Source organism: Callithrix jacchus, chromosome 9, assembly GCF_049354715.1.
Source record: "Callithrix jacchus isolate 240 chromosome 9, calJac240_pri, whole genome shotgun sequence".
Classification (NCBI taxonomy): domain Eukaryota; kingdom Metazoa; phylum Chordata; class Mammalia; order Primates; family Cebidae; genus Callithrix; species Callithrix jacchus.
Window position 1 is genome coordinate 28,977,087 of NC_133510.1, and position 23,406 is coordinate 29,000,492.

The 23,406-nt window shown below is 38.2% G+C and overlaps 1 protein-coding gene across 3 annotated transcripts in view; it reads left to right on the forward strand.

The window, feature by feature from the left end:
• SLC38A1 (solute carrier family 38 member 1) overlaps positions 1-23,406 on the forward strand; it is an 87,259-nt gene that overhangs the window by 6,699 nt on the left and 57,154 nt on the right. For 2 of the 3 annotated variants that reach the window (XM_054238145.2, XM_009003595.5), the window contains exons 2-3: positions 12,411-12,525; positions 16,621-16,836. In XM_054238145.2, coding sequence (XP_054094120.2) covers positions 16,715-16,836 — 122 coding nt within the window. In that variant the 5' untranslated portion in view covers positions 12,411-12,525; positions 16,621-16,714. Of the gene's footprint in view, positions 1-8,117; positions 8,260-12,410; positions 12,526-16,620; positions 16,837-23,406 lie in introns of all 3 variants that reach the window. The other variant, XM_017975953.4, reaches the window with a different exon arrangement.

The following is a 23,406-nucleotide window of genomic DNA, read 5'->3' on the forward strand; positions in this document are numbered from 1 at the left end:
ATACAGTCTGTCCTCTTATATCCAGTTACAAGTTGACTTCATTAACATTAGAGTTTATTGATATTTTGTGTCTTAAATTGGAGTAGTTTCAAAATTTCTGAAACATAGATCGGTTAGTGACCAACACCATAACTGGTCATGTTGGTAACAGATGTTTTAAAGATGGTATGGGAACCTGAAGACAAGAGGAATTGTGGAGCTCTTGTAAGAGCAGGTGTCGGGGTCCTGTTAAGATAGGATGCAGTGGGAAATTTGTCCAAGGAAGTTAGTGGCTCATCTTCATGCCCCATGAAGAGAGGGTTCATACTAATCCCCTGTGAGCTTCCTGTAACACAGGGCTTCTTGCCCTTCACACTATTGACATTTGGGGCCAGATAACTCTTAGTTGTGGATGGCTGTCCTGTGCCCTGTATGATGTTCACAGCCTTTCTCTGGTCTTTCCCTTCTAGACGTCTGCAGCACCCCCTCACTTATTGTAACCATAATGTCTCCAGGTATTGCTAAATACCTCCTAGGGTTAGGGAGAGGGACATAATTGTCTCCAGTTGAGAGCCACTTCTTTAATACAACTCTTTCTCTGGGCTTTTAGAAATCGTGCCAAGAATTCTTAAGCATTCCAGGCATAGTGGCTGGGACAGTAATGATAAATAGCTTCCATTTATATAGTACTTTAAAATATTGAATGTACTTTTACATAAAGCCCACATGCCCAGATCAAACGCAAAGGAAATTAGGTGGTAAACTTAATGAAAACAATGAGGTAGGTCTATCCACATTGCTTCATGTTTCCATTTTTGTTTTGTTTTCCATGGAAAGATGGTGTTTGTGATGCTCACTGAATATATTGTCTGCAGCCGGTGATCATAGCTTTCTTTTTAAATTTAGTCCTCATTTTCATTGTCAACACATGTTTACTGTCACCATGTACTAGACCTTTGAGGTGTATGGTCCTTGTCCCAAGGAACTGAAATTGTAAATAAAAAGATTACTAAAATATGGGAGACTTTGCTATAAGCCAGTGAGTAATCCACACAAAACTGCTGAAAGAATTCATCACAGGTAAACAGTCAAGCATGAGTTGGTCATTGGAAAAGGGCATCACAGAAGAGTTGACTTGAATTTTTTTTAAAAAGCAAGCAAGCTGGGCTTTGAAAGAAAGGTCATACTTTGGTTAGCATAGCCTTCATGGGAAGGTGGAGAGAGTGTGTCCAGGACCAGGGAAATGGCATAAACAAAGCAGAAAACTATGTAAGAGTAGACCCATGGCAGGAATGGAAAGTTCAGAAGGAATGTAGTGGGAGCATAAATTAAAGAGAAAGCTGTCTGAGGTTCTAGTGATTAGACCTCATCCTGTAGACATTAGGAACAGTTATAATTGGCAAGGCAGAAATAGAAATATCCAAGACACATATTTTTAGGAAGAATCCACTCCTATAGGTGGGAGAGGGCAAGAGGCAGGAGGTAGTGTGGAGGAGAGGGACTGTGGCGAAGCTCAGGCTGTGAAACTAAGGAACAAGGGGAATGGAAGGGACTTTGTGAAGGAATGTTGGCAGGACTTGGCAACTGATTAGATATGAGGTTGTATGAAAGTGATACCCAAGTTTCAAGTCTGAGTGACAAGGAGAATGAACCTTATCTTTAACAGAAATAGAATGCTAGCATGTGAGGTCAGGTGATGCATTCTGCTTTAGGCATGTGAAGTTTGATGTAATGACAACCATCCTCATGGAGCAGTCCAGAAAGCAGTGGGAGTCTGAAATGAATTTATGGAAATGTTTCCAAGAAGAAAAGAACCTAAGAGATGAACTCTCCCTCATGACCTCTCATTTTACAGATGAAGAGACATGTGACATGTCAAGTGGCATGATCATGATCAAGTTGTATTTATGATGGAGATCCTATTTCATAATGCAAAGGAATTCTCGTTTTATAAAATGAAAAAGACTGGGAAGAAAGATCTGAAAGATGCCTTTGTGTAATGAAACTTAACACTACAGGCTTGAAGCCCTAAAAAGAAAGAATTTGGCATGTGTGGAGCAGGAAGAGTAGAGGCCCAAAGATCTACTTCTACACAGAAAGTTGGGAGGAGGGATCTGGCAGAGGAGACCAAGAAGCGCTCTTTGGAGGATGCAGTGTGGAGTCATTTGAGAGGTCAGAAAACAGGAACAATGGTCACAGTAACTTACAAGACACAGACACTGTTCTAAGTTCTGCACATAAACCAAGTCATGGAATCCTTATGACTGTATCAGATGGGTATTGCTTTAAATCCATTTTACAGGTGAGCAAACTGAGGCAGAGTGGTTAATCTTTTTGCCTGGGGCTACACAGCTCTTAAGTGGTGGAGCCAGAATTTACTAATCAGGCATGATTTTAGGGGAATGGTGGCAGGAGTAAGTAGCTTAGAGACTGCTGGCAGTAACGAGAGGTGTGTGGTGATAGTTCAAGTTTCTAGACAGAGTTATGTTCCAGATAAAGAGCTCTGAGAATGAGCTGACATCAAGAAGTCAGGGAAGGCAGAAAGATAAAGTAGAGATACAAGGTCCTAGCAGAGGAGCTGGGACCTTAAGCACAGGTTAAATCATTAACCTTGGGCAAGAAAAGAGAAAAACCACTTACTTGTCTGAGATTGCTTACTAGCTTCCCAGGTTTTTCACTACCAAAGGCCATTTTTATTATTCCCCACCTTTCAAGAGCCGCAGGTTTTCAAAGACTTTGATGATCAGTTTTAAGCTTTTATTTTTTTTATTTATTTTATTATTTTTTTTTTTTTGGGACAGAGTTTCGCTCTTGTTACCCAGGCTGGAGTGCAATGGCGCGATCTCGGCTCACCGCAGTCTCCGCCTCCTGGGTTCAGGCAATTCTCCTGCCTCAGCCTCCCGAGCAGCTGGGATTACAGGCACGCGCCACCATGCCCAGCTAATTTTTTGTGATTTTAGTAGAGACGGGGTTTCACCATGTTGACCAAGATGGTCTCGATCTGTTGACCTCGTGATCCACCCGCCTCGGCCTCCCAAAGTGCTGGGATTACAGGCTTGAGCCACCGCGCCCGGCCTTAAGCTTTTATTTTAATTAGAGTATAAATTATATCCAATGCAATGTCCAGATATTAAGTATACTGTTTAATGAGTTTTGAGTATTGACTTTATTATATTAATTCATTTCCCATTTTTATTACTCAAAGGTATAGAAAATTGCCAATCAAAATTCAGGATTATCATCAAGTTAATACAGTCTTGCTAAAAGTGTGGATACTTGACCTTTTAGTTAACCTGTTTAGCCTGTTTGAGGCCTTTTGAAATATAGATCCATATTAGTTTATAGATCCATATCACTATCACCTGTGAACCCTAAGAATCCAAGAACCCCAAGTGGGTAAACAGACACAATCAGTTATAGGACTAGCTGGTCCAGAATTATAGGACCATTGTTGACCTTAGGCCTAACACTTTCTTTCTCTGCTTTAAAAATTGTTTTTAAGGTGTGCAACATGATGTTCTGGTATTCATATGCATGATAACATGGTTAGTAGAGTCAAGAAAATTAATATATCCACCATCTCACATAGTCGCTTCTTTTTCTGTGGCAAGAGCATCTAAAATCCACTTTTAGCAAAAAATCCCAAATATACAACACAATATTACAGGTTAAGCATCACTAATCCAAAAATTCAAGACCCTGGCTGGGCATGGTGGCTCACGCCTGTAATCCCAGCACTTTGGGAGTCTGAGGCAGGTGGATCATCTGAGGTTAGGAGTTCAAGACCAGCCTGGCCAACATGGTGAAAGCTGACTCTACTAAAAATACAAAAATTAGCTAGGCATGGTGGTGTGTGCCTGTAATTCCATCTACTCAGGAGGCCAAAGCAGGAGAATCTCTTGAACCTGGGAGGCGGAAGTTACAGTGAGTGGAGATCTCGTCACTGCACTCCAGACTGGGTGACAGAGCGAGACTCCATCTCAATAAATGAAAAAATAAATAAATACATTTTTTAAAAGCCTAAAACCCACAATGCTCCAAAACTTAAAACTTTTTGAGCACTGACATGATGCCACAAGTAGAACATTTTACACCTAACGTCCTGTGATAGGTCACAGTCAAAATGCAGTGAAAACTTTGTCTTATGGACAAAATTATGAAAAATATTATGTAAAATTACCTTGAGGGTATGTTTGTAAGGTGTATATGAAACAAATGAATTTAAGTTTGGACTTGGGTCTCACACCCAAGATATAATATGTATGCAAATATTCCAAAATCCAAAATATCCAAAATCTAAACTACTTCTGTCAGAGGCAAGTGAACCAGAGCAACTCCATCTTAAATAGGAGCTGGGTAAAATGAGGCTGAGATGTACTGGCTGGATTCCCAGATGGTTAAGGCATTTCAAATCACAGAATGAGATAGGAGGTCAGTACAAAATACAGGTCTTAAAGACCTTGCTGATAAAACAGGTTGCAGTAAAGAAGCTGGCTAAAACCCACCAAAACCAAGATGGTGATGAGAATGACCTCTGGTCGTCCTCACTGCTACACTCCCACCAGCGCCATGACAGCTTACAAATGCCATGGCAACATTAGGAAGTTACCCTATATGGTCTAAAAATGGGACACATGAATAACACACCCCTTGTTTAGCATATCATAGGAAAATAACCATAATGAGCAACCAGCAGCCCTAAGGCTGCTCTGACTATGAAGTAGCCATTCTTTTATTTTTTTTACTTTCTTAATAAACTTGCTTTCACTTTATAAGCTCACCCTGAATTCTTTCTTGTGCAAGATCTAAGAACCCTCTTCTGGGGTCTGGATTGGGACCCTTTTCCTGTACCATCTTTTTGGAAACCACAAAGGGGGTATACTGAAGAAACCCCCAATAAGTGTTGGGGTCCTGTAACAACATCTTTCTGGCAACCACTGAAGCAACTATAGTGAGGAAACTCCCAACCCAAAAGCTAACTTTGGGTAAGTGGTAGGGGCTGGTAACATTTTTCTGGCAAACCCCGAGGGTACAGTACTGAAGAAGCCCTACAACCCAAAGGTAATAGACTGCAGTACTGATCAGCTGACTTTGGGTAAGTGGGCATGGGGTGGGTACCCGGGTAATGAATGGGATTGGGTTAGAGGCCCAACTTAAGAGAATTAGAGTTTCTCCTAAGAGAGAGAGGGTTAAAGCCTCCTCTCAGTAAAAGACAAGGACACTTGACCAACTTTGGCTTAGAGGCCCAACTTAGGAGGCTTAGAAATCCTCCTAAGATTTAGGGGTTAGAAGTCCCTCTCAGTAAAGTCCTTCTTGGCTAACAATGGGCTTGGTATCACAGCATGTTAACTGTTATTCTCTTGGGAGTAATCTGCCTTCCAGTCCCTGCTGATGGCTGTGGGTGACAGGATTAGGCATGTTCAAAATTGTGGGAGAGCTTTTTCTTAACTAAAAGGGGAAACTTGAGAGCTGATGGGACTGCTGCAAAAGATCTCTTCTTGACTAACAAGCAGCTACCTGAACTTTTCAGTGACGCTGCAGTGGGTGGGTCTTTTTCTGGCCTCCCTGAGCATTTCACCTTCTCCACCCTGCCACAGGCAATGCTTTTCTCTCTCCTTTCCATTTCTTATCTTTTCCGTTACTGAGGGTGACCATCTTACCCAGAGACCACATGTTGAAACTCTTGGTTGGAGGTTGGGTTAACAATGATGGGGCAAGTTTGAGCCTTGCCAGTTCGATATTGGGTGTTAAGCAGAGTGGCTAATACTATGTTTTGTAACACATGTTTTGCTCTGGCCAGAATGGAAAAAGAGAAATTTCCTTTGTGTTGCAGCTTGGCCCTCAGGGCTGTGATGCAGCCAGCCAGGTCTCAGAGAGGGGGAACCCAGAAGCCTGGCAAACTGGCAATAGGGCAAGAATTTCTTTCCAGTCAGACTTCTGGTCTCTCTCTCTCTCTCTTCTCTCTCTCTCTCTCTCTCTCTCTCTCTCTCTCTCTCTCTCTCTCTCTCTCTCTCTCTCTCTCGGTGGGTGTGGGTGCACGCAAACTTGATAAGGTTTCCTTCTGGTCAGTCACCTTGGGAGCTTGACCTTGTAACCATGTGGCAATACTTTCCCTTGGTCTCTGCCATCACAATGGCAGCCCAGGTTCAAGGTTCAATTCCTGGCCTAGAGGGATGATTCTTTATCTTCTGTCTGTCTACGTATTTATATGTATTATGTGTGTGTAAAATAAAAGAACTTTAATTAATTGGTTTAATAATAATGAACTTAAATCAAATATCCTGTCAGAAAAGTAAGAAGTGTAATGCCTTTTAGTTCATGTGACTTAATTAATCTTTGGGAAATAAAAATAGTTTTAAAGATTATTGGTAAAATAAAGACATTTTGTCTCAATTATGCAGGTCAGATATTAAGTTTGCTAAATGCTTTAAGGGCATAAACTGCTTCTTTGACTTTTGTAAATTGTTCAATTTACCTACTTTGGAGCATTAGATTCTAGATAAGTCCAGGGACATGTGGAGTAGCTACACCCCTAGCTGTGCTGGAAAAAGCAAGCCCTTATCTGCACTTCCGTGTACTATCCTAGGCTCCACACCTACTACATAATTAAAATCCTGAACTTACCAAGGTTTTCATCAAAAGGAAAAGTCACTAAGAGTTAACACTGTAACATTTAATTAAGACAACTGACAAAACAGTTCTACATGCAAAGTGTGTAAAAAAAGTGAAATGTGTTTTTGGTGAAAGATTATAAGAAGGTATGGGAATGTGGATTTTTCTTGCCAAAATTAAAGGGTTAAATGATTGTTTAAGTAAGATAGAATAATGCTGAGGGTTAAGAAAGTTATGGAAAGTTTGTAAAAAATTAATCTTGTAAAAAAATATTGTATATGTGGACATGGGCGAAAATTAAAGGGGTATTATTAAGTTAAACATTGGAATAAAAGCACAACTGTTTTTCTTAGAGCAAAAACCTGCTTATGATCTGCTCTTTAACAAAAATTTGTAAAGTGTTATAAAAGGTTTATGAAGATCTTACTTTATGGTCAAACTGAATAAGATTAAATGCATTTATCTAGAAGGTTTCATTAAGAATTGGGTTTGACTGTCCAGGCAATGATGGCTTATGCCTGTAATCCCAGCACTTTGGGAGGCCAAGGCAGGCAGATCATGAGGTCAAGAGATTGAGACTATCCTGGCCAACATGATTGAAACCCATCTCTACTGAAAATACAGGAATTAGCTAGGTGTGGTGGTGTGTGCCTGTGGTCCCAGCTACTAGTGGGGCTGAGGCAGGAAAATCGCTTGAACCCTGGAGGTGGAGGTTGCAGTGAGCTGAGATCACACCACTGCACTCCAGCCTGGCCATAGAGGGAGACTCTGAGGAGGGATAACATTAGGAGAAATACCTAATGTAGATGACAAGGGAATGGATGCAGCAAACTACCGTGGCACGTGTATACCTATGTAATAAACCTGCATGATCGGCACATATACCCCAGAACTTAAAGTATAACTAAAGAAAAAGAAATTACTTCAGCATTGAAAAAAAAACAGAATTGGGTTTGACATCAATAATGCACTAATGCAACAGTGACATTTGGTTTATTTGCTATAAAAGTTATATAGGAAACATTATCAAATATAAAATGGTGTTTGGTTTTCTTTGGGCTATATTTGTATAAATACGTTATTGGTATGTGTTCTAAAATATGAGAAACTTCTATAATTCTGATATGACTTAGTATACGTTATTAATAATTATAATTGTTACATAAAATCATTGTGTGCCACAGAGGGAACCCAAATTTTCTAGTCAATTGTGGCTTTAATAGTGGCTGTTCTAAAAGATTTTGTTATCCACAGACAATTATTGTCTTGTTTTAACCCTCTTTAAAAGGTGGTTTTATAATCAGCTATAGGACTTTGACAGAGGTTCTTAAATGCAAGTTTCTGATACCATTGGAAATTGTGATATTAGAATAGAAGAAAATGCTTTCAGAACTCTCATAGAGGGCTGAAATGTTCACGAATATCAAGTAGAATAGGAGTTAACTAAATTAACTGAAACAATAGAATAATAAAGTAATATTTTGACTTTGCTTAAAATGTTGCTGACCCTTTGTTTTGTTTTTCAGAGTCAAGGAAACTTTTCTTTTGAGCTATTTACAGCTATTTTTGAGCTATTTGTATTTATATGCAAAAGTATACTTCTCTGAACAAAATTTGGAGCATGTTTCTTTCTCTCTATCTGAGTTTTCCAGAATCTGGAAACTACCTGTGAGTATTCTTAATTTCTAGCAATATAGTTATTTGCATAAGTGCAATAAGAATCTGTTTTCTTTTGTAACAGGACATACCTGGAGATACTCGTTATTTTACCAAGCTTTGACTGGAATCACATGCTTTCCTTAAGGAATCAAACTTGACTTGTAAAGCCAATAAAAGCCCTTTGAGGAATTGGCCTCATACTTGCCTACACAGTCCCTATATGGGGTTTCTAACCTGTGGTAAGAATGTCACTTTCTAACAGGTCCAGGAGTCCCAAGTTATCTTGGGACCTCAAAAGGGGAGAAATTTACCCAATTCACAGGCATTTGAGGGTTCAAACCCATTGCAAGGCTTGGTTCTAAAAAAGTCTTATCTCAGATTCCTTCTATGGAGCAGAGTTCCATCAAAGCCCAATTACAAAATGCTTATGTGAAAAATAATTATTCTTGCTGCACTTTATACAAAAAATCAGGCCAAGTATAATAAAGCAAATCAATGTTTCTATGATTTGTCTTTAGTTAAAAATGGGAAACTGGAGAGAGAAACTATGTTTCAAGAACTATGGTACACTTGTTATTAAATTCTAGTCTCATCAGTTGTTTTTAAGTTTGTTTCTGCAATTTAGGCTAACCTTGCTTATTCCTGTGAACCAAACATTGATCTCTCACTGCTGCTCAGAAGAAACAAGAGGGATGGATAATGTAAAAATCTAGATCAATATTCTAATTCTGGACATACTGGAATCATCTGGGAACCCCATATCAGCTTGGTTCCAACAGTTGCTCAGTTCAGGGGAAGCCTTGTAATTTAATTTACTTGATAATTTTACTTATTTCGCTTTACTCTCATGGAATACATTGCTATTGTACTCTGTATAGGAATAAGGATACGCTTACTCAATGCTTTCTTGAATTGAACACTTATTAATCTTCCAAACATCACTTTTTGCCAGAACTTGTGTCATGAATGTCCTTCTCCATACTGATGCTTTCTGAATGAGCTCTTCTCTACCCTGAATACAAGAGATTGTCATAGTTAGGCAGGAATATCATCACCCCTATTCAGTCTGAGGAGGTTACAGGAGATGGATCTTTGTCCTTCTGCAACCTTTAGGATTAAGGGTTCTCTTATATAAGGGAGGAGGGTATGTCAGAGCCATGTGAATGAGAGCAACTCCATCTTAAATAGAAGCAGGGTAAAAGGAGGCTGAGGCTCACTGAGCTGCATATCCAGACGGTTAAAGCATTCTAAGTCACAGAATGAAATTAGGAGGTTAGCACAAAGTGCAGGTCATCTTGAAGACCTTAATGAAAACAGGTTGCAGTAAAGAAGCTGGCTATAACCCACCAAAACCAAGATGGTAATGAGAGTGACCTCTGGTCATCCTCACTGCTACACTCCCACAAGTGCCATGACAGTTTACAAATGCCATGGCAATGTCAGGAAGTTATCCTATATGGTCTAAAAAGGGTAGGCATGAATAATCCACTCTTTGGCATGTCATCAAGAAATAACCATAAAAATGGTCAACCAGCAGCCCTCAGGGGTAGCCATTCTTTTATTCCTTTACTGTCTTAATAAACTTGCTTTTGCTTTGCACTGTGGGCTTGTCCTGAATTCTTTTTTGGATGAGATCCAAGAGCCTTCTTTTGGGGTCTGGATCAGTACCCCTTTTTTTAACACTTTTGGTCCCAAGCATTTTTGATAAGGGATACTCAAACTGTATTAACTGCAATCCTCATGTTGTACCCCTAGACTTGTTCATCCCACATACCTGCAACTTTATATCCTTTCACCTACATCTCCACATTTCCTCCGCAAACTCTTTGTAACAACTGTTTTATTTATGTCTGTGTATTAGACTTCTTTTATAAAAAGATACCATGTATACATGAGATCACACAGTGTTTTTCTTTCTATCTCTGGCTTATTTTACTTACCATAATGTCCTCCAGATTCATCCATGTTGTAGCAAATGAGAGGATACCTTTCTTTTTTAAGGTTGAATAATACTCTATTTTATATGTGCCTGTGTTTCTTTATCCATTCACATCAATAGGCACATAGGTTGCTTCCGTATCTTGGCTATTGTGAATAATGCTGCAATGAACATGGGAGTATACATGTCTTTATGAGATGGCGATTTCATTTTCTTTGGGTATATGGGTAAGTGGGATTACTGGGTCATATGAACAATTAAAGTTCTACTTTTGATTTTACTAGGAACCCTCATATTGTTTTCTACAATGGCTGCACCAATCTGCCTTCTCTTCAACAGTGTACAAAGATTCCCTTTTCTCCATATCTTTGCCAACACTTGATATCTCTTGACTTTTTATAATGGCTGTCCTAAGAGCTGTGAGGATAGCTCATTGTGGTATTGATTTGCATTTCCCTGATCGTTAATAATGTTGAGCACCTTTTTCACATACTTCTTGGCCATTTTTATGTCTTCTTTAGAGAAATGTCTATTAATACTTTCTCAAAATCACTGACCTAGCTTCCATAATTGATTCTCAGGAGTTGAGCTAGGAGAGGTCTGATTATATTAGTCCTTCATAATAAAAAACCAATGATGATTCATGACAAGTTTTAAAATTAAGTGTATGTGGCAGGATATGTAGTATTATTTAAAAATTTTTGTAATTTTTTTAGGTTTGATAGTGATGTCATGGTATTAAGAAGAAGATTCTTGCCTTTCAGAGATTCATGCTGAAATATTTACAGATGACATGATTTTGGGGACCTGCAAAATAATTCTAGGTGACGGTGGGCATAAAAAATCCAATAAGACAGGCCTGAATTGATAATTGAAGTTGGTATATGGGAATTCATTATACCATTGTCTACCCTTACATATGTTTAAAATTTCCAGTAATAGAAAAAATTTAAGGGCGAAATAAACAAAATTAAGGATATCAGTCAGGATTCAGTTTCATTTAACAGAAATCTGTTTATACTAAGGAAAACAGATTTAACATAGGGAATTCAGTGCCTACAAATTTGTTAAAATTATTGGCAGTGCAGGCTCTAGGCTGGGCTTCTAGAAATAATTAGCATAACAACATATTCAACTCACTTGCTAAGGTTAAATGCTATCTGTGCCTCCTTCAGGAAATCAGGAAGCCATTAGCTCAAGGTATGCTCCAGAAACACATCACTTGAGCCAAATCTGATGATCAGAAATTACAGCCACAACTGTTTGACTACAGGGCCACCTGCTGCTTCTGCACCTGCTGAAACCTTACCTGATCTCATTGGTCTCATTGATTTCTCTACATTTCTATTTTCTTTTCCTCTTTCCTTCCTTGCTTCCTTCTTTCCTTCATGCATGTATGCACTATGTAGATATGTGTATCTCTGAAATCCTTCTGTACTTATTATTCATTCTACCATGTAGTTTGGTCTATATCGTGCAAATATTTTGAGGTATAGTGTCATTTTAGATGGGTTGGTCTTGCTTGCTTAAATAGGCTCTAAGTGACTTAAGGCCAGATAAGTTTCTTTGTGTATCCTCTCCTCTGATATATAACACCATGCAGTATAAATAGCAAGATTCTGTATTTTACATTGGTTCTTTAAATAAAATGTACTAATAAGCATAACAAGAAATTGATGCCTTCCTTAAGTACCTCACAAGATTGTGGTAAGAATCAGAAACATTCTGTGCTAAATTGTCATTTGTAACCTATTATAAATGTTGACAGATAGTAATTATGGTTGTGTTAATGCGAAGACCTTCACATGCTGACCCTAGTCTGCCTTTTAATTAATCATATAAGCTGATGATTATTTCTCTCTTTCAGTGAAACTATAGTTCTTTGTTTCTTGAACTCAATCTGCACTTCCTGCCTCTGTGCCATTGACCATGTTCTCCCTCCACTGAAAAGTCTCAGCTCAGGCCACTTTCCATCTGTCAGTCTCCTCTCTATGAAGCAGTCTGAATGTACAGCAATCACTGGTTAGATGTCAATTTCTGGCAGAGTTAACCAAGCATCAACAGTCATGGTGTAGACCTGTGCTTATTGACATAACTCAAGATAGGAAATAATATCTTGTTAAGTGAAAAAAGTGTTTACAAACTCAATGTTAGGTATAATTTCCATTTTTTGTAAATATGTATATATTTTTAAATTTGTGCTCATTCTTTCATTTAACAGATATTTATTGAGTGTCTGCTGTGTGCCAGGCACTACATCTATGTGCACAGAAAAACCGTGGAAGGCCATACAGTGATACATATACAGTGATTGTCTCTGCTTGCTGAGATAACAGGTGAACTTTTTCTTTTTGCTCATTTTATTCTGTTTGAAAAATTGTATTTTCTAACTTTTCTGCCAAACTGTATTAGTTAATTAATTCATTCATTTATTCATTTTTTAAATAAATAAATTAGCATTTATTAATAAATAATCTTTTTTAAAAGAACCACTTCTGTTTTTCAAAATGCTTACAATATAATACTCAATGAAAAAAGTAGGTTAAAAACAATCTAAAATCACCAACGCTAAATTTAAAAAGGAGAAGGAAGAGGAGCTAGAGAAAAGAAAGGAGAAGGAAAATGGAAGAAAAAAAGGAAGGAAAAGCTTAACAGGAGCCCATTAGGGAGTGGCAGAATTTCTTTTACAATATCTTTTCTAAAGATTCTACAGTGAGTATGTGTTTCCTTTACTTATTTTTTGAGACAGCGTCTCACTCTGTTGCCCAGGCTGGAGCACAATGGCATGATCACATCTCAGTGTAGCCTTGACCTCCCCTGGCTTAGGTGATTCTCCCACCACAGCCTCCCAAGTAACTGGGACCACAGGCACGCGCTACACACCCAGCTAATTTTTTTTCTTTTTTCTTTTTTTATAGAGATGAGATCTGCCATGTTGTGTCATATTCTTGGGCTTAAGTGATCCACCTGGATGTCCCAGTTTTGGGATTACAAATGTGAGCCACCATGCCCTGCCATTGTATTATTTTTAGTATTAGGAAAAAAATTTTTTCAAGGTCCAATCCAAATGTGACTTTTCTCTGAAGCTGCCTGAGATCCCTGCATTTAACATTTTTCAACCTTTTTCTTTTCTTTTTTTTTTTTTAATAGCATTTTAGGTTTTGGGGTATATGTGAAGAACATGCAAGATTGTTGCATAGGTACACACATGGCAGTGTGATTTGCTGCCTTCCTCCCCATCACCTATATCTGACATTTCCCCCTTTGCTATCCCTCCCCAACTCCCCACCCCTCACTTCCCCTCCCCTATTTCCCCCAACAGACCCCAGTGTGTGATGCTCCTCTCCCGGTGTCTATGTGTTCTCATTGTTCAACACCTACCTATGAGTGAGAACATGCGGTGTTTGATTTTCTGCTCTTGTGTCAGTTTGCTGAGAATAATGGTTTCCAGGTTCATCCATGTCCGTACAAAGGACATGAACTCATCGTTTTTTTATGACTGCATAGTATTTCATGGTGTATAAGTGCCACATTTTCCCTGTCCAGTCTATCATCGATGGGCATTTGGGTTGGTTCCAAGTCTTGGCTATTGTAAACAGCGCTGCAATGAACATTCAGGTTAATGTGTCCTTATAGTAGAACAATTTATAATCCTTTGGATATATACCCAATAATGGGATTGCTGGGTCAAATGGAATTTCTATTTCTAGGTCCTTGAGGAATCGCCACACTGTCTTCCACAATGGTTGAACTAATTTACACTCCCACCAACAGTATAAAAGTGTTCCTATTTCTCCACAACCTCTCCAGCATCTGTTGTCTCCAGATTTTTTAATGATCACCATTTTAACTGGCATGAGATGGTATCTCAATGTAGTTTTGATTTGCATTTCTCTAATGAGCAGTGATGATGAGCATTTTTTCATATGTTTGTTGGCCTCATATATGTCTTCTTTTGTAAATTCAAACTTTTTCAATCCCTTCATCACTTAGTACTCAATAAATATATGATAAATTGAATTGATACTATTTTTTCAAGGGTAGCCTCAGCAATAGGTGCCATTTATTTTGTTAACTTTTCCTTTCAATTTCCATTTTGATTTTCAAGAACAAGTTAGGTTTCAGAGACGTTATTTAATAATAATAAAAAATGTATTCTTTGTGATTAATTTGTAATGGTATTTTCATAATACTGACCTAATTTTAGTGGCCAAGACTTCATCTATTGTTTTTATTCTTCTGACTTTTCTATTTTTTACTAGTTTTACGTGCATTTGTGTGATATGCATACACACACTCACACATATATACAGACATATGTATTTTTAATATGAAAATTTAAACAGTAGACTTGAGTTCTATTATTAGTCAATCCTTTCTCACCACAGAAAATTTTTGTCTGGTGCCCTATTTCCTTCCATTTTGCAGAGAAAAGTCTCCTTAACCCGGATTAGAAATGCCATCCACTGAATTAACTTTCTATCAGCCCTGTAATATCACTTCAGTAGCCTGTGATGCAGTCACACAAGAGGGAGTCAGTGTGGCAAGACTTTTAGAAATTACCCAGTTTAGCCCACGTGGACAGCTTTTATCAAAGAGGGCCAAGGGATAAGAGTGGGGCTTAACCATTTTAATTCATTTCAGCTTTTGCAAAATAAAGCAGATGATAAAACATCACCACTGCATGAAGGTACTAGAAACAATCAGAGATAGGCCAGTCTTTAGCACCACCACTGTGGTTAGAGGAATCAGCCTCAGACCAAGAGTCATGGGGCTCAAATCTCCCAGCCTGGCTCTCCTCCTTCTTGAGGAGGTCACCTACCCTGAAGCAAAGACGAGGTTTCTAGAACCTGAAATGTTAGAAACATGTGTATGCTGTGGCACATTAGAGGATCCTGAAACCAGGGCAGTTTTATTCTAGATAGGAGACTGTGTGGATGAAAAGAATAATGTGTGGCCTGGCTATGGAAAGAGAAAAAGAGAAGGATGCCTGGAAAAGTTATTATTCTAGGGTACTTTCTGTATGTCTTCAAAATAATAGAAATTAGTAAGATGTTTCTTGAGATACTACTTAGTTGGGCACATTGGAGTTTGACCCTTAACTAGGCTATAGCTTTCTTATGGAATTTAGGATCAGACGAAATACAAAACATTGTCCAAGGGGATTGGCTAATGACATTTAAAAAAAAAACCAGCTCATTGACATTCTACTTCAAGTCATGGTCCCCATCACTTTGCTGAGGGTATCACAGTGAGGCTCCCCATGCATTATAGGCCTTGCTTTTGAAGTTGCATTTGCCTCTATGGCCATTGCTTTTTAGATGAGACTGGGCATGTTCAGGGTGGTATGACTGTAGACAAGCCATATGCTTTTTAACTCGTGAGGCTGCTGTGACCCCAAAACTTTTTTCCTCCCTGCTTACTATGGGTGATCCCTCAGAAATTTAAACCACAGTCATCCATATGGGAGAAAAAGTGAACTCTGGAAGTTTTTCATTTCTGATGAGTAATATAGTAGCAGTTGGATTAAACCAAATCCTTTGAGTATGAGTTTTTAATTCCCTAATTCCCTGACATAAAGTGATTTCATTGAAGAGATTGGTTTAATCTCTTGCAGTTGATGGATAAACTACATGCAAAATTTCAAAACACAAATTTATTGTTTGCTGGTTGACTACCAGGTTGGGTACTTGATCCCCAGTGATGCCATTTATTGAGGATTTGCATTTCTTTAAAGCTGCGGTTGCTAAACTGAAGGTGCTTTTGTGTCTGTGCAGTCTGTACCCAGCTATATGTGTGCTCCGTGATCTGACATATTAAAATAACTGAATTGTTTTTATTTTAAAAACACTGCTTCAGGCTGGGCTCAGTGGCTCACACTTGTAATCCCAACACTTTGGGAGGCTGACCGAGGTCGGAGGATCACCTGAGATCAGGAGTTTGAGACCAGCCTGCCCGTGGAGAAACCTGAGTGTGGTGGCGCATGCCTGTAATCCCAGCTACTTGGGAGGTTGAGGCAGGAGAATCGCTTGAACCTGGGAGGTGGAGGTTGCAGTGAGCTGAGATCGCACCACTGTACTCCAGCCTGGGCAACAAGAGCAAAATGACGCCTCAAAAAAAAAAAAAAAAAAAAAATCACAGCTTCATAAAAGGGAATCTCTGCTACCTACAGCTAACATGATATTCCTATAAGTCTGATCACTAAGATTATGGGACATGGTTCACTGTATAGTTAAAAATGGAGGGAAATTTTTAAAAGGCATAAAATTTAGGTACAGCTACATAACTTTGTAGATAAAGATTGCTTTAATGCCTCTAGTAGCAACATGTAAAATTTGTATAGTCAGTAAATTCACTACTTGTTTACTTGTGGTAATTTATTTTTAATCAGTAGCATTTTCATATGTTTATTTTTTATTTTTTTATTTTAGGGGTGTCAAGCTTCCATTTTTGCTATCTACTTCTAAATACACTCAGAACAGGAGAAATTTGGACTAATTTTCGAACTACAGATACTTTCTAATCATGATGCATTTCAAAAGTGGACTCGAATTAACTGAGTTGCAAAACATGACAGTGCCTGAGGATGACAACATTAGCAATGATTCCAATGATTTCACTGAAGTAGAAAATGGTCAAATAAACAGGTAAGTATTTTTCCACTAACACTTCCTGTCCAGTGACAGAAATGGCTCGTGGCTCACTCCTATAATCCCAGCACTTTGGGAGGCCAAGGCAGGAAGATCATTCAATGTCAGGATGTCAGGAGTTCAAGACCAGCTTGGCCCACATGTTGAAATCCTCTCTCTACTAAAAATACAAAAAAAAAATTAGCCAGTGGTGGCTCATGCCTGTAGTCTCAGCTACTCAGGAGGCTGAGGCAGGAGAATGCTTAAACCCAGGAGGCAGAGGTTGCAGTGAGCCGAGATCGTGCCATCGCACTCCAGCCTGGGCAACAGAGCGAAAGTCTGTCTAAAAAAAAAAAAAAGAAAGCAAGAAAGAAAAAGAAATGGCTCTAAAAATTATTCTGGTTTTTAGTTATTCTGTTGAATTATTCATTACTAAAGTTATGTTCCATTTGAAGATACAATTTGAATTTCTTATGTGACATCTGTTGGGTATAGTCTGCAATAGCAGATGAAGCAAATAGGAAACTAATTTATTCATCTTTTAAAATCTTTCAATTGAGACTAATAAAAATGTGTGAATACATTGAACCCCAACCAAGCTCTGTGTTATGAATTAAACAGAGTATCGGAATTTCACTGCATGCCATATCCAAATGTGTACTACAGTCATCTGTTCATATTTTAATCTAGAAATGGTCAACGTTGCATTTTACAATGAGTCTGTGTTAAAACTACAGGTGTGTCATCCTTATAAGCATCATTTGTAGTATGGATTGTAAATAATAATAATGGTTGAGCCCAAATGACTCTATGAGGAACTATAATAGAGACATAGTACATAAAAGAAAAAGAGAAGGAAAGAGACCACTACTGAGAGGAGAAGCAATGGGGAAGAAGTAGAGGGTCAGGGTAGGAAAAGTGCTGGTCCAGAAGCTCTGGCCACTAGCTGTGACCTCAGGCAAGTCCTTCCAACCCTTAGGTCTTTCTTGCTAATGTTGCAAAAGTAGAACCAAATGTCTTTTTACAAAAATGATTTAGGACATTCTTAGACTCACTGATTGTCTAGCTGGCTCAGCAGGAAGCCCTCCAGCTTGGGAGTTAGTGGCACAGCCTCCTAAAAGATTAGGAGAGGAGAGTGGTATATGCAGGACCATTAGAACACCTACAATGTTACACTTTGGGAGGGTCAAAGGAAATTGCAATGGGGGAGGATAAGAACATTATGCCAACTAACCAGGCATCTTTGTAGAAATCATTTCTGATAGTCTACATTCTGATAACATGTGTGATTAAAAGCTCTGCATAGCATTTAGCTGCCATCATTTATTAATACATATGTTCAGAAGTTCCAGCCCTGTCTCTCCTTTCTTCCTCCTTTAAATGTTCTTAGAGGTTAAGTCCCCAACTCAGACACTTTTCCTCATTATTATCCAACTATGGTCAACTGTGATGTGTCTTACTATGGGACTCAAGTGTACTTACTTCTTTCACAATTTTTTGAGTAATTATGAATAACAATTACCATTTGTTGAGTGCCAGGTATTTTACATATGCTACCACATATCCTTATAACCAGCATTCAAAGCATATATTTTGCAAATGAGAAAAATGTAATTCCATTTACAAATAAGGAAACTAAGTTTCAGGGAAAGAAAATAGCTTACCCAAAGGTACACACAGGTCTGTCTAAAATTTGTGTATTCTACTTTACCCTCCTCCGTCTGATTATAATGCTTGTGCATTGGTAAAAAGCTAGTCTTTAGTAGTTCCATTAAATGCTACCAGGGCCATTTTATGTGCTGTACTCCTGGAAGGTTCAGTAGTCCCTGCTGACCTCCACTGAACAGTGGAAGGAATTCTCACCATTTCACAAGTAGGAGGACATTGTGGTTTTATAAAATTATCAAAGCAATCCATTATCAAAACATTCTAAACTTCAAGGGCCTTAAAGGTGGGAATCATTTATAATAGCCAGTTTAGAATCTGAACTTGATTTTTAAAAGTGTTACTTATAAAAATGTCTAGTTTTTAAGATGATTACCACTTGCAGTAGATGGAGAGAGATCCATTCTCACCCATGACTTAGGCACTTGCCTGGATGAACTCATTTCCCTGTAGGCTCTGACTAGGGCAAGCGTTGGTACAGACAGAGGTCTGCTGGGTTTTGCTTCCTCTATTGCAAATGTAGTATGATAAGTTTATTTTTTTCTTTATTTCCCCTCTTTCTCTGACTGAGTTCATGACTATTGTTTCATTTCTGGCTCTAAGACAATTACATTTTAAAAAAATGTTACAGCATGAAGCTATTAAAAAAAAAAAAAGACCCTTGCCGATTTTACTGAAGGTCCTTATTGGGTGGTCTGGCTTACTGTATTGGCATATTTTAGTAGTCCATGATTCCTGTAAAAACGACACCTAAATACCCCTATTCTCCCTGCAACTTTCTCAAACTTGTGAGAGGTCCAATTATATGAATCCAAGAAAACGACTTCTCCCCAAACAGTGAACTTTTAGGCAACAGTGCCTCTTTTTAGGAAGCTGGAGAAAATGTTGAAAACAATCATTGATGTTGTGTTACCTGGCATCTAGCTGATAACTCTGCCTGGAAACTCTGCAACTGGATACAATAAGAATTATTTTAAATGTCCATTAGACCAGTGCTGCCAGCATTTGAATGTGTGTATGAAACACTTGGAAACCTTGTTAAAATGCAGATTCTGATTCAGTTAGTCTGGGGTTGGGCCTGTGATTCTGATTTCTAGCAAATTCCCAGGTGATGCCCATAACTGCTGGTCCATGGACCAAACTTTGAGTAGAAAGCTCTAGACTTTTCCTATAAATGTGAACTTCTTGAGAGAAAGGACTGTCTTAATCATCTTTGTATTCCTTCTGCCTATGCTAGTGTCTAGGCAGGGTGAACTGCCTATCCTAGTGTCTAGGTAATCTCTACAGGGTGGACATTACAAATTATATGTTGACTCAGAGAGAGACAGAAAGAGAGAGTAGTTAAGTACATGGCTTTGGATTTAGACTTGTATTGAATCCTGGCTCTATCAGAGATGTTATGTGATCTTGTTTTCTGAGCCTCAATCTCATCCCTTTAAAATCGGGATAATAATAATAATAATACCTTATCTCATGGGATTGTTGGGTAATATTTAATGCAATATTATCTGTAGGTTAAGAACACAGGCTCTGCACTTAGCCTGCTTATGTTCAAACCCTGCCTCAACAGTTAGTCCATTTATGCCTAGCGTTCCATTATTGGAACACTAGCTTGTGGGAGTTATTTATATCCTACTGCTCAAGGTCATCACCAAAGTCTGATATTTCACACCAAAAAATTTGCAACCTCTGGCATAAATGGCTTAATAGTAATGTAACTTTGGACAAGTTACTTAATTTCTCCAAACTGGGCTAAAAATAATACCAACTACATGTAATTATCTGTGAAAATAAATGAGAAAACTCATGTAAAGTACTTGGCACAGTGTCTGGCAATAGTAAGCCTCTTAGTATGAAAAAAGTCTAACAGTAAAAATGCAGCCTCTCTCTTTGGCAAGCACTTCTTTCTTCTCCACCTCAAGAAGCAATAATATTGCTCTAAGTTTTGGATGATTGCTGATTATTGTCACATTAAATTAAGTGAAACATTAGTAGATTATACTAGGTGTACCCAGACAAATATGCATATATTTTAATATTTATCTGTTATTGTTATTTTTGTATAGTTATTGCTATTATGACCTAGGAACTATTTAACAAGATTTGAGATTATTTTATTAAGATTTGTTTTTAAAAGAATTTGAGGCAACTATTGTCACTACACCCTGAATCCACTTGTCTTTCTATATCTTTTGGAGTTTGTGGGCTAAATTTTTATCACTTGAGAGGACCCTTGAAAACTTATCCCTCTTTTTCTTCTATGTTTTCTATACCTTAGGGAAGAAGATTTTATAACTTCTTCCTATATTCAATTTTCATGTCAGAAAATTCTTCTTTTGCTTTCATTTCTCCGGTTACAACTAAAGTCTTTTTTTTCCTTATTTTCAGTGGAATTTGTCCACCAGTAAGGCTTTGCTTGCCTCTCAGTCTTCTCTTTAGATTTGTGTTTCTTCAATTTTGTCTTTTCATGTTCACTAGTCTCTTTGTTCTTCTCTTTCTTTTTTTCTTTCTCCTGTCTAATAGAATGTTAGCATTTCAGAGAAAGGAGTAGGAAAGGGCATTTAAGTTCAACCACTCATCTCTTTTATGTTATGAATCCTCAGATGAAACAGTATAATCTAGTAAGAACTGATTGGTAGAGATTAAAACAGGAAGATTATCTTTCTGTTGTACAACTCATCCTTAATTAGATTGTTACTGTTGATTTGTTTCTGGTTTTAAATAACAGCTTTCTGCTGCTTGCCTTTTTTTACACTGTACCAGCTTACATCATTTTTTAAGGCTTTGTTCAGGGTCACCCAATCACCCATTGTAGGGTTTGTTTGTTTTGTTTTGTTCACAGAGCAATTGGCTACCTAAGGGTTAATAAAATTCTGATCTATGGGTACAGACTCACTCAGTGAGAACTCTTTTTTAATAATACCTTTATCATCCTGAGACCACATGTCAAAGGCACCTTCTTTCATAGCACATTTTAAGTCAATAAAGAGAAATATTACATCTATTTTATTGCCAGAGATCGTGCTTTTTAACAAGCAAGTGCATCTTTTAAATGGTGAGATAACAGAAACTTGTGATAAGCTGCTTAACCTAGTTATTTTGAATGGAATTTTCTATTACAAAAGGTTGGTTTTATATATTTTTAAACATATAGAAATGCAAAGCAAAGATTTAAAGACTTAAAGAGAAGAAAAAGGTGAAACACCATAAAGAGATTAGGGAGGCTTTAAGTACTTCATTCTTATTGAGCTAAATTTCCCTGCAGCTTAAGCGAAATTTCTAAACAGAAGATGTTTCTAAACATCTCCCTAATTTCTAAACAGAAGATGCATATTCAGTTGGTGGAGAGCTCCTCTGAGTTGCTAATATGTGGGTAGGTACACATTAGAAGGAGCTGAGAGACAGCATTGGACAACCACAATGCAAGATGAGTTCAGTGTTGACAGTGTACAGTACAGATAAAGAAATAAGTAGATCAGAGTCCAAAAACTCCAAACCAGAGTGTGGAAGACTTGTGGATGTTGCGGGTTTTGAACTGATAGGAAAAGATTGACTGAGAGGAATAAAGAGGACCTCCGCAAGGGAAAGTGAATTCCTATTGCCATCTAGCTTTTTATTCTCTGCTCTCAGAACACACTGGTCTTATCTCAGCCCTCAGTTCCTCTCAGCAGGGGGAGCTAAGATTGGATTACTGAGGCAAAATCAAATTAAGCAGTACCTGGAATTGCAGGGTGAGGAATTTGTGCTTGAAGTTTATTCAGTGGGGGAGCCACTGGAGATTTTTGGGAAAAACCTATTAAGTCTTGTTGCAGAAAATGGACTGAAAGAGAATCAAGGAGGCACTCTACAAATAATGTGTTTTAATGTGCTCTTTAATGGTTATTCATTGAAACAGCTCTGTCAGTCATATCGTTATTCTCATTCTGCAGAAGTTCTGCAGGAAACAGCTGACAGTCATACAGGGATTTTATCTGCTTCAACCACACAATGTTTGACCTGACTGAATGTACCCTCATGTCACGGTGCCTGTATCTCTTTCTTCTCTGCTCACCTATACTTTGCCACCAACCCTGGGGAGTATTACCAGGCCTGGAATTTAGATCTGCCATAACAGGCAGTTTATTGGTGGTTTGTTTGAAAATGTTTACACTTTTCTATTAATTTAAATGTAATAGAAATTCTCTCTGGAAAACAAACAAGAAAGGCAAAGGGATACTGCTGGATAGACTTGGTAGAATTGAGTTGGTTATTAAAATTAGCCAGATTAGGTCAAGCACAGTGACTCACACCTGTAATCCCAGTACTTTGGGAGGTGAGGTAAGAAGAACCACTTGAGCCTAGGAGTTCGAGACCAGCCTGGGCAACACAGCAAGTCTCCATCCCTACACAATTAAAAAAAAAATTAGCTAGGTGTGGTGATGTGTGCCTGTTGTCCCAGCTACTTGGGAGGCTGAGGCAGGAAGATTGCTTGAGTCTAGGAGCTCCAGGTTACAGTGAGCTATGATTGTGTCACTGCAGTCCAGCTTGGGCAACAAAGCAAGAACTTGTCTCTAAAATAATAATAATAATAATAAAATTAGCCTAATTAAATATAGTTGACTGTCCATATCCTTGGGTTCTGCATCTGCAGATTCAACTGAGGATTAAAAATATTTGGAAAAACAAACACAAATTGACAATATGATTAAAAAATGCAAATTTTAAAACATGGTGTAACAACTATTTACATAGCATTTGTATTAGGTATTATAAGTAGTCTAGAAAAGACTCAAAATATAAAGGATGATATGCATAGGTTATATGCAAATTCTACAGCTATTTCATGTTAGGGAATGAGGATCCTTGGATTTTAGTATCTGCAGAAGAGTGAGGGGCAGCCTAGAACCAATCCCCTACAAATACCAAGGACACTTATACAGTCTT